At 38.4% G+C, this 17166-nt stretch overlaps 2 protein-coding genes across 2 annotated transcripts in view; one reads left to right on the top strand and one right to left on the bottom strand.

The window, feature by feature from the left end:
• Positions 1-193: 193 nt before the first annotated feature.
• On the bottom strand, positions 194-3478 carry rabepk (Rab9 effector protein with kelch motifs). Its single transcript, XM_080509714.1, has 8 exons — positions 3289-3478; positions 2908-2978; positions 2669-2823; positions 1932-2087; positions 1326-1490; positions 785-934; positions 527-676; positions 194-448 (listed from the first exon to the last, which is right to left on the bottom strand). The coding sequence occupies exons 2-8, from the start codon at positions 2958-2960 to the stop codon at positions 225-227; spliced, it is 1053 nt and encodes a 350-aa protein (XP_080365840.1). The 5' UTR covers positions 2961-2978; positions 3289-3478; the 3' UTR covers positions 194-224.
• Positions 3479-10984: 7506 nt separating this feature from the next.
• The window catches only part of rgs3a (regulator of G protein signaling 3a), a gene marked incomplete at its 5' end in the record, with an annotated part of 149079 nt that continues 142897 nt past the window's right edge, over positions 10985-17166 (top strand). The window contains one exon of the mRNA XM_080510106.1: positions 10985-11063. Coding sequence (XP_080366232.1) covers positions 10985-11063 — 79 coding nt within the window. The remainder of the gene's footprint in view (positions 11064-17166) is intronic.

Genomic DNA, 17166 nt, shown 5'->3' with positions numbered 1-17166 from the left:
TCTGGTCATTGTACGTCTGCAAGGACATTCAAATAAATGTTTCATACAAACTGTCATTTAGCCGTCTTATTCTTTTATGGGTTGAGTAAATGCCAAATCACTTGCTGAATCCAGCACATTCACTGGTTTGAATGAGTTGCAGTTTGAAGTTTTCTTGGTTATATGCAATATCCAGTTAAAAATGACACTGCGGTATTTACAAATATTTTATTGCCACAAAGTCTTCATGTCACAACAGTTACAACACAGTCGTCATGTATGACACCTTGAGTGTCCATCCCTCCAAAGATGAAGGCCAGATTTACAACCTCGGGGCCCGCTGGGCTCTCTGCCTGCTCATTTCCATCCTCCTCACGATCCAGCTTCCATGGCAATACACACATGGAGTGGTCAAGACGGTTTGGGGGCGGGTCTCCTTGAAATTTCATTACCATCCATCTGCTTTTGTCTGTCACAAAGAATAGGATTAATATGCACAGCATACTTTTATTTAGCAGTTCAGTTAAAAACCATAAAAGTAGAGTACCAGTGTTGAATCTGTACATGGAGTTAGTGGCTCCATCTGCCGTCATTCCTCCAAAAGTGTAGATGTTCTTGCCCAGCACCAGAGCTGAGTGGGCTGCTACTCCGGGGGGGATATCTCCTTTCATTTGCACTTTCTCCCACTTCATGTGCTCTATATAGAGATGGTAATTATCAAACACTTCAAAGTATAAAATCACCTACTAGATGTTCAATCTGAGATGAATGCAAAACACTCCTGGAACTGCAGGTGGACTGTTACCTGTGTCAAGAAAGTACATATCATTGTAGAATTTGTCTCCAGTCATTCCTCCATGTATGTAGATCCTTGAACCCACCGCTGCAATAATGTGGCCGTGTCGGGCTGGTGGGTGTCTTCCATGTGTTTCTGGCTGGGACCAAGAGGAAGACGCTGGAAAACAGAATTTGTAGGTGTCCTTGAAACATACATAATGTTGCAGCACTTGAAGTGGAATAAAGTCCAATTTTCAGACTATTTAAATCGACAAAGTAAGTATGTGAAATATCAATCTTAATATAATACACCTACATATATAATACAGAGTCGGCTTGTTTTAGATAAAGCAGACATCTTTCTGAGTAAAGTTGGGACATAGCAGGCATACAATAACACTGTCATTCTGGTCACTTAAGTGAGTTCTTAATTCTTTCCATTTTTGTACTCCGTCAGTAAAAAAGTGAATTAGCAAAATGAGTGATCTAAGATCTTTGACAAAATATCTTGTGTGGAAAAGAACTTCTTGTTTCCCTGAGGATAAGTAGCAAATTGACGCGACACAAACCCGCATCAAAGATGTGAACTTTAGAGTCTGAGACGGGTGCGGCTCCAGTTTCTCCACCAGAGAAGACGTACAGTCGGTCTCCCACGCAGGCTGAGTTAGTATGGTATGTCCTTGGACTGGGGAGTTCTCCATTTGCAGGTACATTCTTCCAGCGAGGTTTTTTATCTGAACACATGCGTGCACAAAATGTACAGATCGAGCCATTTTAATTAAATCTGTGGTAACACACGGAGCACAATCAAATTTGGAAGTAATTGGAAAGTACAGATTACTAATCTCTTCGGCATCAGGCATCCTTCCTTTTATCTTGACATGAATCATCTGTAACTACGTCATTAAAATTTAGGTTTGCAGGGGAGGGGGCTGGAGCATTTTCAGGCTCGCTTTGCAGCATGTACACGCTGGCTAACGCATGCACATCACAAGGCTGACACAAATAAACAGACAACAACTCACACATATATTCACATATCCATAAAGGTATATTACTGAAAGCACTTCACTTATATAGTGCATTTCCACCAATTCAGCAGTCAGTGCTTCATATAATTCTTAATTACCCTTTAATGTACAGTACAAACTCACATACAGCGTATTGTGATTTACCTGTTAGCTGCACATTTTGGATGCAGTTGCGATTGCCAGTCTGTTGTGCCCCACCAAACACCCAGAGACTCTGCGGGGAGCTCTCAGGCACAAAGCAGCAGTGCTCATACCGTGCCTCCAAACCTTCCCACTCAGGAATGTCCCATTCAAGGTTATCTGGTGAGAAAGGACAACAAAACAAGACAAGCATACATTTTGAGACCCACTGTTATGTATAGAATAGAAAAAACAAAACTATATTAATGTGTATTACTATATATAGACTGTTTAAGCTGATACAGGATGCAATATCCAAACACTTCATAACTTGTATTATCTTAGTGAAGTGTGGCAAAGAAAATGTTCTATTTTCACACAATATTTCTGCAGCATGTTAGTTGCTGACTTTGCCCTTTAAAGTGCTGTTCAGCCACAGGCACATCTAATGTGATCCAAATAGAATGAAAAGACTCCAAACCAAATTTAGTATGATTTAATCTGAACGTGTACAGGTGCAGCTTCAAAATTTCTTGTCATATATTAAGGGTCCCACTTTAGGTTGAAGGATACTGTGTCTTTTTAAAGGGTTCTGCTCTTGTTAACAATATATTTATTGCTTTTTTTCTATTTGAGTGGCTGTTAAAGTGTCAAAACAATTACTGTTAACTGCCTTAATATCTTGTGTTTCCTGAAAACTAACCACTGAAGCACTTGTTATGCATAATAATCATACAAATGTTCATTGGAGACATTCTCACCCAGATTTATAATGTGGGATTCTGAGAAACTTCCACTGGGATTGGCTCCTCCAACAATGAGGATTCTTCCTTTTCCTCCATCATCCGATGGAATAAATATGCAGGCGTGACCCACACTGACTCCCGGAGCACTTCCTCTGGGTATTAAGGAATACCTGGTGATAACAGAACAAGGTCAGAAGAAGAAAGATAAAAAGTAATTTTCTTTTTAACATCTGAATTGGCCTTAATCAACTTACCATTGTCCCTCCTTAGGTTTATCAAGAGGATCCAGTACCTGGAGAAACTCCATGGCTGTCAGATACAGAAGCTAGACAGAATATTGTGATATTGTTTAGTAATATGTCTTGTTGTTAGGAGTAAGCTGTCACTTTTAGCGTAAGTGAGAAGATAGATAGATAAACATATTCGTAATGGTATCCACAGAAGGACTTATGTGAAATGTCACATGAATCAAAACTATACAAGGGCCTACGTTTTTAACTGATTTAAAGTGCTTCCTTCACGAGAAAAACGTGATCAAAGGGACTGAAGGTAAAACACTCCGTAATAGCTTAGCAACAACATATGCACGAGAAACTATCGCGTTCAATCAGTACACACGAGGAGCTTGCGCTGACCTGTTTTCAGGAAAGACGTAGAAGATACGATACATCCGCATCATTCAACTTAAATCCACCATCTTCGAATGTCGTACAAATAAATTACTAAAGGAAGTCAACCATAATGTTCCTAACTCGTCTTCGGTACTGACGGCAACCCGTAAAGACACATGCAGCACTACGCAAGGTTTACGTTAACTACGTTACCGGCCAATACGACGTTCAATTGCTACGGTTTCTTATGCGCATGCTCAGTTCCGTCTCATTTCCGGTTTACCTCCACACATGATCACGAGCGCCCTCTACAGTTGTACTTTTTTATAACATCAAACATTCGCGCAGCCACATAGCACGAAAAGAAACCGAAAAAGAAATGTAAAACTGTTCAGTTTAAGTGAAAACTAAAATGTAATTATTCGTGCTTCGGACAAACAAGTAAGGTATAGGTGAGTACCATTTATCTTTCTGGATAGAGAGTTGTCATGTTAAAAATCAAATATTAGATACAGTTTTTAAAACAGCCAGCGTGGTTTATTGAACAATAAACAAAATACAGGGGTTAGGAAAGAAAAATAAATATATACATGTATAAACAAAACAATATTTGCCAAAGGCAAAACGTATGTAGAGTGTACGAATAGAGCAAAAAATAAAAATAAAAAAGCAGGACTAGAACCAAAACTGTGGCAGGGAGGTGATCAAGTCCTTGATGGGATTCAGGTGTGCTGCCTCGCCTCTCTGCCCTTAAAGGAGGAGCCGCCCGGACACTGGTGTGACAGCCGGAAGAGACATAACGCAGGACTGCAGAGTCTGCATGGGACAGTGTCAGTTTTGGGTTGGTTTTCATTTTATAAAAGAAGTAATGGTTTGTGGCCACACAAACATTTGAGTAAATTCATTTCGATATGCCTTCTGCTTTAGATAAGATAACCCTATCAAAAATTATAAGATCTCTGGTTAGCCAGCAACTGAGGTTTATATTTTCCTACATCAGTTATATGGTTGGATATATTTACATCTGATCTTTTAATGTTTTCTTTTTTTGTTGTCTTGCTTAAGTATTTCTCTTCAGATACAACTTTTATTGAGGAAATGGCAGTCAGTACTTAAATGGATAGGTAATAGTTTGCACCTGTTGATATTAAGTGAAAGTCCTGAAATCATTATTTCAAACAAAAATGGGACCATATATATAAACTGGCAGTCTCACAAAAGCAGCTCGTGTGTTATTGGTGTAAGTTTGTCTGAAAGGAAACTACTTTAAATACAATTGGTGCATGTCTTTGTTGTTTAGTCAATAAAAGATGAGCGACTATATACATTATAGTGCCCTTTAGCTGATGCATATCAATGTCCAAGTAAAAATAAATGTGTGGAGAATTAGGAAAAGAAAAATCAATCAAACATATATACCTCTTTTCATGTAGATTGGCACAATCCAAAGCGCTTCACATGAAGATTGACACATAGACAGACAAGACAAATTCAAGTAAAACACTAGAATAAAGTACCTCCATTGTTCAAGAAACTTAAGATCAGTTGCAACAAAGCCACTTAATGTGGCCTCCAAAATGATTTCTATTAGTCACTGTTTGCTGCAGATTTATTACTTTCCTTTCAGGCTTATATCTACTAAAGTGTCTGGTACCTATCTCACACAGTTCCATTCATCTACCTTTGTTCCTGCTGCTGTTGTGAATAGAAAATGTACAATACCAGGAAAAGACAAACAAGCTGAACTGCAGAAGGGTGCACAGTAGGGAGTGGTGGCCTCTTACAGCTGTGTAGATGACACAGTAACTCCCCTGAAAATTATCCCTGACAAAACATTATCATGCAGTTTTCTATATTTGATATTGAAAATACAGAATGAAATGGACACAATAAAGGGCATCTCTAAATGTTTTTAATACAATATTAATATTTATTTTTCTCATAATTATAATTGCTATTTTTAAAATGTTTCATATTTAACATTTTCTATAGACAAATTGATATTCAAGTAGTTTTTGTTCTATTTTTCTTCATCTGAACTCACGACTTGTAAAAAATTAATTTAACCTGATAATATCCACATATTTCTTGAGGTTAGATGTTTTGATGACCTTAATTGTCAAAGCAAAAACGTGATTTATAAAACTTTTGTTAACAAATACCTGTGCCTCTATTAGTGACGAGTGCGTTCAGTGAGATTTAATATCACGATGTTGCATTTATTAGTTTGTCCAGTAGGGCGCGCCATTGTATTTTTGAACTGACTTGTTTGTGACGCTGTCTTGAATCAATGAGATGCTGATATGTACAACGTTGTGCTCCTCTTTCATTTCTGTTTTGATGTACTGTTCTCAAATACGAATTCTGAAAAATATTTGAACCTCAAACCTATCAATCCGCACACTTCTTTGCTGTGAACAATATGAAAGGCAATGTGTCAAAAAAATAAATAAGTAGAGACACAATGAACAAGACACTTAACATTGAAACTGCTAGTGATTCATCCATATCAGAATTAAAATAGAAGATACCTTAAGTACTTTTATCCAGCAGCCCTCTTAACAAATTGAATCCACAATAAAGGCAACACTCAGTTGTATTTATATGTAAAATAGAATAGGAATAACAGGAGCAGCACAGATGACCATTACTTCATGTATAACCGGAATGAGCCTCTGAATGAGTATTTCAGCAGCTGCTGGCTCACAAATATTGGACAGTACAAGATTGGAAAAACATTGCCTGGTTTGATGTGTCTCCATTTCCTAAGGTCATAATTTGGTGTAAACAGCATCAAAGCATGGACCCATTCTGTCTTTTATCAACAATTCAGGAAGCTGCTGGTGCTATAAGGATGTGGCAGATACTTTGGACTCCTTCGTATCAATTGTTTGAACCCCACTATAACTATGCTCAACCCACACATCTTCTAATGGCTGCTTTCATGTGTAGGTGTGCACTTGACAAATCTGCAACAACTGTGATGCTCTCATAGTGAAAATTGAACGAGAATCTCTCAGGAATATTTCCAGCACCTTGTTGAATCAATGCCTGAAGATAGATGTCTCAAGAATGAGACAAACTCAACATTGCGTGCAATTATCTCAACCGGAAGTATACAGCAGCATTAAGTGACAGACTGTCATAGTGCAGGCGTATATCACGGTTAGTGAAGTGAACAAATGTCAGCCTGTCAAATCTTTGGTGTACACTGAGTTGTATTCTGAAATAAATAAATGAGCAAGTGTACGAAAGGCTGAGCATGTTTGGATTTTGCCTTTTAAAATATGTTTGGCAGAATTTAAAATACATGCGTGCTGGAAATGTTCCATTAAAAACTGTTTATGAAGAAATTAACCTTGATGAACAGTGAATCGGTTTTTCCATCTTAGAAAGGTTAAATAAAACTGTTCAGTGTTACCTTTGATTCGCACTCCAAAGGAAGGTTGTCCAAAACGTTCAATGTTACTTTTAAAGTGGGAATCCCATTATGTGCTCTTTCCAATTTGTTCAAAACCAATTTTTTTCTTTGAGGCAGATTTTATAGCTTACAGTCATATTAAGCTCAAAACATGCCCCGATTTGAAGAGTGAAGCACATTTCATAGATGCTGTCTTCAAAGATATATTGCGCCACAGGGTAGACTGACAATTTTCAGTTTTTAACCGACGCTTTCCCATCATTACAATTTAGCAGTGTTTCTAGCATCAATCCACATACAAACATGAATTCAAAATTGTGGCAGACCTAGCAATTATTTAATAATTTGACCCTGTGCATCACATTTGATAATGTCATGGGAAACGTTGCTGTCAAAACATCTTTACAAACTGCAGACTTTAAGTAGTGAATTTGTGTGACGGAAATTATGAAAAGGGTGCTTCACAGCCATGTTGAATAGACAGTTTTACAGTTTTTGTATAACAGACGTGGGAGATTTACAAAATCATTGTAGAACTGTCAACAAGCCCTCGGACCCTTTGATGCAATGCACAGCCCCACAATGGCTGTATGTCATTCTGAAATGTATAAGAGAGACATGGGCTTTCTCGGTGCATCCTCAAAATAAGACCAGGTGTAGAATAGAAAAGACCACAACTCGCTATGCTCAAGGCAACTATAACTCACAGTGGCACAGAATTGATGCACTGGAACAAACTGTGATGTACATCAACATAACTGTGTAATGATGTACATGACGGCCCTGAACGCTCTTTATTCAGCCAGTAATCAGTGATTAACTACCGGTTGGTAAGTGAAGAGAATCCAGGTTATCGGGGTCATTTGAATATTGACTTTATTAAAGGTTTCAACCTCAGACAAATATCCACATAACTTTTCAGGTGTCGTCTTTTTTTTTTTTTTTTTATGTTCAGCCGTAAAATGGCACAAATTGCTCGATCTATCCACTCTTGCCTCTTAAAAAGACAGTTTATTGTTTGAATTAAAACATTTTTTTTTACTGTGTTTATTGCATTTTCCACCACCTGTTCTTCTTGGTGACTGTGTCTTTGTGATGCATAGATGACTCGTCCAGACTGTCCTTTTTTTCTGGAGGCTGGGGTAAGCTCCATTCCTCTGTGAACGGGATGAGGAATGAGACACAAGGAGTGAAATATTTGAGGAAATGAAAGCTTATTTAATATAGACCTGTATATTCCAATACGACCAATTGTAAGGGGATTTGTTCTTGGAACCTTCATGTTACAGTTTTTTGCTCAAATTATGAGAACAAATCATTGTGTGTCTCTTATGAAATGAATCTTGAAACATGGTGCTGTAAGCGTACTACAATATCCCACTGAACTCATTGACGATATTCATTCTCTTTTCCATTTTGTTTTGTTTTGAGCTGCATTTCATTGAAATTGCGGCACATTTTAAGCCAATGACGGCAAACTACAATTTGCTATACTTGGGTATTAAGCAATTGAATGTTGCTTTTACATGCACTCAAGTTATGACAATCAACTCTTCCTACATCATAGTCCTTTTAGCTAATTTTTATAGAGAAAACTGCAAACACTTAAATATCCCAAGGTGTCTACTCATGTTATTGCATCAAAACATGCTAACATCCAGTTTTTTCTAATAAACAATTGAAGACAGATCAAAACTTACATTTTTAATCACTTTTCTTTTCTTTTAGATGTTTATTAATAGCTTTACCTATTCAAGCATCCAACTACAATTTATTGGTGGGATTTGTTTTTACGTAATTAGATTTTTTTGTTCTCATCTTGCTTTTCTTGTAATTAAATGTTTTATTTATTTACTTCCTCATCGAAGTGGCCATGCGCTCCATGCCGTTCCCACCTGGTGCTCGCCCGTCCCCCTTGTGACTGTGTGGACATCCCATCATTTTACAGTAACAGAACTCACCCCGTGTCAAAACTGCACTGTCATCTTAAATCTTGTGGCACAAATTGAAAATTCATCTCATCTGAACATGTCCCTCTCGCACCTACTTATCTCCCCCATCTTAATTGAGTCTCACTCGCCTTTACCTCCTGCTTTCCAGTTGCACCTGATATTTCTCCTTCCTCAAATTTCTCTGCCTTGCAAAAACTAGATCGGTTTACCTTGCGGCCCCTTATCATGCCTAAAGCTATTGGTGACATAGGACTACTACATCTTATCATCCTCGCACTGTGGTTTTGACTCAACAACTTGTCACTTATGAAACTGACCCTCAAAATATCTAAAATCCCCACAACTGCACTCAAGTGTCTCTAAGTTGGGCTGTATAAATACTATATAAAACTATATTTTTGGGTTGGATTGGAACTCTGTGTGTGTGTGTGTTTGTGTTTGTGTGACTGTTCCTGTGTTTGTCCTGCCGTCATCCATGGTCAGATGCCATTGTCTTCAGTGCCCTTGTGACCCGAGACCATTAGAAATATACCTGGATATTATATTGTTTTCCTTTCCTCATTAAAGCTAAAAAAAATGCACAAAATGTCACTCACAATGATGGCACTGTCTTGAGGTAGAACGTGTTATATGACAGTTTGGAGTGGAGCTATTAGCTTCATCATTTTGGTAGATTTGCAACATTCTTGGGATACATACTGTATAGGTTGTCTTTAAATTTTAAGCTCTGTAATGTTATTGTTTTTGCTTTATTGGAATTACAAAAACTTGTATGTTTATTTTCTTTACATCCGGGTCTGAAATTGATATGTGGAAGTTCTATTCTGGTTCAGTCTCACACAGTCCAGGCCGTCTCTAAAGCAGTTTTTATCTGTCCAGCTTCCTCTTTCGGGAAGCAGAGTGTGCATTTCAGAGAGTGTCTTTGTTTTCCCCTCACTGTAACTGATAAGGACCAAATGAATCGGGGACTTTTTCTGAAAGGACAGAATGAGAGGAAAAAGGAAAACGATTATGACTCCTCAAAGTCCCGAGGAAGGGACCAGAGGCAGGAGAAAGAGATAACTGGAGATACAATTTCTGTCAGACAAAAATAGTTCTCAACGGTGCTTGCTTTGTGTACAGTACTTGTCAGTTTGAGACTCAACACTGTGTGTGTTTCACAGGAGAAAAACCTTTAACCAGTTTCTTTTTTTTTTTTTTTTCAGCTTCTTTATATAAAGCTTGATTTAGAGGCCGTCTTGTTTGGGGGCCGGCAGTTTACTAATCAGGATTAAAATGGAAGGTTCATCTCTAGGTTACTGGTACACTGCCATCGAGCACTTTGTAAAAACAATGACTGAGGCTATTGATGTTGTATCACCCAGAGGTGTGTTAATTCATGCTGTCAAGTAATCTGGATTATAAGCACGCAAACACAACACGGGATTAGTTTTATCTACTCCACAGTGCATGCTCACTGATGATTTAATCCAGCTATTATAAACATGTTTTTGTCTTTCTCTTTGTCTGCTTGAGTGCTGCTTTTGTTTCGGTTTTTGGTTTGTTGTTTTAAATTGTTGTGGAATATATTCTAACAAGAAAAAGTACCCAAAACCTTTTGACTCACCTTTTTAATCTCACGAATTATCTCCATTGCTAAATAAGGGTTGTGAGCGTGTCAGTAAGCAGTGAAAGACTACATCCCTTTGGAAAGAATTCTAACAATAGCACAGGGAATGTTAAATTAACCTTGTCTCTCACGTTTTATTCATACCTCTGTCTATTCGTATTCGTCAAGTGACTTCAATTGCATCTGACAGCTGCAGCTGGAGAATACTGTGATCATCCATGTCTTTGGCCATCTGTTACAGTGTCCTTTTTCTTGTTATTTATTTATTCATTTTTTTGGTAAAGGCATGTCAAACATACTGAAATATTCCAAAAAGCCACTCGCCTACCTTGATTGGGATTTGTTAAACCCCTGATGACACTATAAAGGGTTTGATTTCTTATTCGCTTGTTCGAGCAATGCACTTTTTAAAAATTGAAACAAGCCAGGGAGAGTGATAGATTTGTTTCACTCCTGGGGCATCATTTACAGGTATGGGAATGCATGTTACTGTTGGAAAACCATTGGAAAGTGAATTTTGCATCATATGACCCCTTTAAAATAATCCATATTGTATATGTACGTCTCATGTCTATATATGCTTTTAAAATATATTTGTATACATAGTCTCTGTCTTTACATTCCTGCATATTGTCCACACACCGACACACAAACAGGCATCAGGTTTCTCTCCTGTGTTCTTCATAGCTGCTGAAACCGGCTCGTCTGCTGTAGCTGCACCAGCATGTCCTCTTCAACATGACTTGTCTCAGAGTTTACTTGCGAAAACCTCCTGCCAACTCTCTCGAGGCGTCATCCTTCCTCCTCAGTACCCATGGTGAGGTAAATTCCTCTTCTTTTTCAGTTGTGGGGGTAACGGACTACAGTTTTATTGAAAACATTTGTCGACCTGAGATGTAACGGTGTCTCTGTATCTGTATTTATCCATGTCTAATCTGTGTGTGTGTGTGTGTGTGTGTGTGTGTGTGCGCGCGCGCGCGCGCGCGCGCGCGTGTTATTCATTTACCACAGTAGCTGTGAAGGAATGTGTTTATGTTAGGTAAAGGCTTGAGTCCCATAAGACTGATACCACAGACATTTAATCCTGTTGTGTGTCTTCAGATGAGAAGGATATTACCCACAGCGACAAGTGGGCTCAGATGTAACGTCATGTCCTTTGGTCTGAGGCCTCCCTCATCTGGTGACACCCTGAATCATTTATGGAGGGTATTATTCAAACGGAGGGAGGGTGCATCGGAACTGTTTATGGAAAGTAAAGCTTCATTAATTATCCAGTATTTAGCAGTCAGCGCGGATGAATATGGATTAGGTATTACAGGGTGCTGGTGGAATTTAAGATTGCAACTTTATTAAATTTTTTTTAACATTTGTAACACTCAGTGCAAAGCTTTGTGCAACATTAATTAATTTATATAACTTTATTGTCACAACTCTAAAGAAAATAAGCACACAGATGTCGCAAGGGATCCCATCGGTACACATGAACAGGCACAATAGTAAGATTACTTTATTCAGCGTTCATATAAAGCTTATCTTTTAGTCAGAAAAAAAAAAAATCTGATTGACAAAAAAGTGTCCATGTAAACGCAACTCACGATGGGAAGAGCCGACATTGAAGGATCAAAAAGTCACATAGCTATGAGTGCTTGGCTGCCAAAAGCCAGTTATTCCTGTGGTTATTTTTCTGACACCTCCTGCTTAAAACCCAAAAAGTCTGAAGGATCATGAGCCCCCGCTTTCAGAGTCTGTATTCATACTGAAAATCAAGATCAAGCGAGCTTTTGCCCATCTACCACTGTGTTGTGTTTGTTTGATCAAAGTCACATTGAGAGCCGTCTTTGCCCAAAGCCAAGATGTGGAAGCTCCGTGTGCTTTGCAACAGGCTTTGCTGGGTTCAGACTGCTGCAGTTGTTGTTTCTTTTGTCTGATCTTTAAATTTAAAGAATAGAAAAAGGTACTTGCACTTATATGCATATATGCCCTCTGTCAAAAATAACCTGGCCAAAAATAGTGTGGTTTACATTTTTAGCAGTACTTTGATATATTGATATTAAAGTTAAGCAATGACTTTTGTTTTAAGAGCATATTGAAAATGTATAATATATGTACATGATGATTTGCTCACTCATTAATTACAGCTTTTTTCCATATGAGCAGGTGGTGTCAAAACATAAGGCGGTGTAGCCGTCACTAATAAATCCTTATTTTTTATTGAGAGAGTTTCATCTTGTTCAATGAGTAAAATTACACCCAAGAAGCACATTCAAACCATTTGCATTCAACATTAATTTGAACTTGGACATGCATCTTTTCTTTTATAGCTTCACTGTTTTCCCTCTGCAGCTTTCACATATGATATGTGTGTTTTGGAACTTGCTAAAACAAGAAATTCTAGGCTTTTATTCGTCCATCATTCTGAATAATTTATGTGGTCTTTGTGCTTTCTATGTTGTTCAGACTAAGTACTCCGTATGTTTGAGACACTGGCACTCCACATCAACAGAATGTGTGCAGCATGTGTTTTTACTTGGGCCTTCCATCACTGTAGCCATTATAAAAGCATGCCCTTTCAGAAGTAGGTCAAAATTGGCTATGAACTTTGTTTCCCTCAGAAAATGCCTATTGTTTGGTGAAGTGTGCCTTTGGACCTCTTGGGGGTAAGATGTTCATTCAAAGAGTGAATTACTACCATGAAGTAGGTGACGGCCTCATGCTTTCTTATTCTCTTGGGCTTCAGTTGGTTATTTATAGTTAAGTGTAGTTTTCTGCTCTGGATCGGTTCTGAAGTAAGACATATATTATAAATTGACTGCTATCCACTCTGGAGCCCCACTATCATTTCTCACAGCAAGAATATCCCCAGTTTCGGTTTGGTTTGGAGTTTTTGTATACTCTCCCCATACATGTGTGGGTATTTTCCAGATACGACTTCCTCCCTCAGTTCATGAACATGTGTTTGGGGTTATTGGTAAGTCTAACATGGCTGTAGATGTGACTGTGATTGTGTGAATGATTGTGTCTTTGTCCTGTGATTAACTGAGAACCTGTGGGAGGATCCAAGATGCGTGGATGTTATCTATTGTATTTGATGGTACTTTTTATAATCTAGTTGACTTATAATTGCATCATTCTCACATGTTAAATCTGCAGTTTGATGCAACGTCTTCAACTTCCTGAACCCAACAGTCTCGTCTCTCAAAACACGATAAAAATAAACAACAAAACACCTTTACAGTCCCAGGCTCATAGAGACGCTGCTAACAGTTATAAATACCTTTTCTTTCCCCCACTTGACGGCCCATTTTTAGTGCCGTGTAATTTAAAGTGACCAAAGTCTTGGTGTGTAGCTCCAAACTTCAGTGGCTCGAACTAAGTTTCTTCATTGTTCAGCTTTTGTGTCTCTTCCTACCTTCGTCCTTGAAGTATAAAGTTGATAAATGCACTCCTTACCGCGGCTTGAGGCAATGCCTGAGTCAGAGACGGGATGAATCAGAGAGGAGTAAAAGATGAAGGCTTGAAAGGAGTGACGAAATGAACGGCAGAAATGTAGATGTTAAAAAAACTTCTCCTGATTCAAGATGAATTGTTTTGGGTTTTTTTTAATGATGCAACTTGGAGAATGACTCATTGGAATAATTCCTGTATATTATAATCCTTTTGACAGTGAGTAGTCACATGCAATAATGGCTAATTGAACTCAGAAACCAGATCTTAAATATGCAATTAAGATGGGTTGTACTTCTGGTATCGGGGGGGGAAAAACGCCAAACAAAAATTGTTCTGGCCTTTTTAAGTTGATATTGCACACTATTTTTAAGAAGTAGGACTGCCGCTAAATTACTCTGCAGCAAAACTCCGTCATTTCCAAGTATATTTATATATCCTTCAATGTCGCTCTTCCTATCATTGTGAAGCAGAATTGACCCGCATTGGATGGTTCACCCACTAATAGGGAACGTGTGCTGGGCTTAGACTGTTGTGAGGCAGGTTAGTTTTACCCTACTGATGATGTGTTTTTGCAATAGAGAGCTGTTCCTATTACTAGCAGTACGACAAAGCGTAACCAGAGCCAGATCTGGTGTGCGTTTCTTCCACAGAAAATAGGATTAGAGCTCCGTAGATATGCAACGTTGCAACAGTAAACTCAGCCGGGGCAACTTGATGCCTCAAATTTTCCTCTCAAGAAATAATTTTTCCCAAATATTTGGCCAAAAACTGGAGTCTTAGGAGTTTCCAAGACATGGATAAAATCCGTCCTCTCCTTACACTTTTTTTTTTTTCCCTCTCCTGTTCGGCATCAAAAAAATATGTGATTGAGAGCCTTCCGGTGTCAGAACAGTTTTTGCTCTTGCAACAGGAAGAGACTTGGATTCTCCTCTCCAACCTGTAGAGGAGCATGTCATATTCCTCTGTGGGAGAACCACCAGACTTTGAATGTTGATCTGACAACCAGTTCATACTCCTCATCTACACACTGTTCCAGTGCATGCTGGTGGAAGTCATGTGATCCAGTCATTTGCACAAAGCAGAGATGAGGTCTTTGTTGTCATAATGAAGTGCACAGAGCAAAAGAAATTTATTGAATACCACATACATGCTAAAATCTTTCAGAATTAATGTGCAATTATCCGAATATTGAATCCCTGTAGACCTTTCTCTTTGAAGCCATTAAGGAATGCTTGCAGTCTTTCTTCTGTGAAGGCATATTGCCATTTGACAAATGGGTATCTCCCTCCGTAAATTCAGCGGGCACAATAAATTTGATCTGTTACCCCAATTAGGCAATGCAGCAAGAGCAAAGTTGTAAATTTTTTGGCAGCTAATTCAAAAGAACAGTTTTGTGAAGTTATATAAGGAGTCCATTAAAAGAAATCCGGTGATGAAATGAGAGGACACCTTGTTAATCTCTCTGCTCTTTGTCTCCTCCCCCTTTGCCTCAAATGGGATGATTTGGCACTCGCCCAGACGAAACCTTTAAATCCTACATACAGCAGTTTCCAAACTTTCCAAAATGTCTCCCGTTCTCACAGAAAATGTTACGGAACAGGGATTAACTCGGCTCTCTTTTCTTGTTCCTTTGTACTGATAATTGTTACTTTAACTGTTACATAAAGACTGACAGGGTCTTGGCATGGCCCTACTGGGTGTGCAGGTTTTCAAATGTAAATCTAACAAATAAGTAGCAAAGCCTTTTGAAACCAGGAAGAGAAGAAGTGGGTGGTAGTGGTGCACAATGAAGAACCACACAAACTCAAGCACATACACTATATAACCTTGTCTTCAGCTGGCCTCTTTTCTGTGGCAATTTGATTGATCCTGTTTTTGGAGGTTACATACTTCTTCATGCACTTCTCTGGTTTCAGAGCATTCATTCCTAAATTGATTGAGCAAAAGGAAAAAATCTCAAGGGTATTGAAAGAAAGAGGAGGACATGGCTCTTGTGTCCTCAGTAGCAGTTATTCAGATTAAAGTTGCACTCATTACACATTTTGTTGGTTTTTGGTTTGAAAACACATAGACCTACTGTAACATCTGCAGCAAACACACATTAAAATAAACCTTTCTTTCAGTGTTAATATGCATTCTTTTCAGAATGTGACTGCACTCAAAAATCACGGGTCTCTCCAAGCCCAGGGGTGTGAAAATGAAGTAATGCTTACAACGCAACAAAGGCTATAAAAAGGTATCAAAGACCCTCTAGCGAGCAAATCCCATGTTGGAAACGTCATCAGAAATGAGTTGAGTTTGGCTGTGAAAGTCAAGACAAGGCCAAGAAAACTTAAGAGAAAACTGCTGGTCTGCAGGAGAGAATGGCAGACAAACCCACCTCTAGGACTGTGACATTTTTTAGTCGTTAAACTAGTTGTGGCTGATTTGGAACAGTTACCAAAAAGGGGGGGTGTACAAACAAAAAAACACAACTTGTGACCACATCAATGCAACATGACAGTCCGGTCTAATTTTACACTGGGATTAAACTGGAGTACCAGGGAAACATGCCAACTCCCCAGAGAAAGGCTCCCAACTGGACTTGAACTCAAGGTTTTGTTACTGTGAGGAAGGACCGTAAGCAATACACCACTCGAGGCAAGTGTAAAATTTATGAACATTTCGAAGTGTAAAAAAATAAATGAGTAGTGTTTCAGTTTGTTTGCTTTTGTCTCTATAAACGTCCATAACAAAGGTCCATAACATTATCTAATCCCGTATCAACTATAGATTAAACTAGCGCAGACACAGTTGTGCTCATCTCAGACAGAATATAGCTTTTTTTAGTCTAATTGAGCTGGTCTGTTGTGTCTAAAGCATCCTTTTTTTTTCTTTTTCTTTTTTTTAAAGTATCTCAGCTTTTAGTCTCGGTCTTCATTCCTAAATCATCCCTTTTCTTATCTCACTAATTGAATTTATATACATTATTTTGCTACTCTGACGGATTACAACTCAAGATAGTTGGATAAATTTTAGGTGCCTACGAAGAATGATCACAATTCATGAAACATGGGGGTTTGTTGGTGACATCGAATATTTCCGCAACTGATTCAAATGTCAAAGTCCCTTGTAAACAGACTGATACTTGACAAAGAAGAGAAAACCTCTGGAGGCAAATTGAAATCAGGTCAACTCGTCTTGGTCACACATGTAGGAAGAAGTTTCATCCCTTATCTAAATGATCATGCTGAGCACTATAGACGGGGCTGACTTGTCTTATTAGATGGCGGAGAAAAGTCAGGGCAGAGAAGAGAGAAAGACGAGAAATGGAAAAACACCAAATTGTGTTTTAATGATGATGCAATCCAGTGAAAATATTTAGTGAATAAGCTTCATGCAGACAGCTCATCATGATGATATTTCCACTGTTGAAAGGGTTATATATATATTTTTTAACTACGGTTATTAAAAAAGCTCATTGCTGACCTTTT

This window comes from Blennius ocellaris (genome assembly GCF_963422515.1).
Source record: "Blennius ocellaris genome assembly, chromosome: 15".
Classification (NCBI taxonomy): domain Eukaryota; kingdom Metazoa; phylum Chordata; class Actinopteri; order Blenniiformes; family Blenniidae; genus Blennius; species Blennius ocellaris.
The sequence above is the reverse complement of the archived record's forward strand: the minus strand, read 5'-3'. Positions and strand labels throughout refer to the sequence as shown.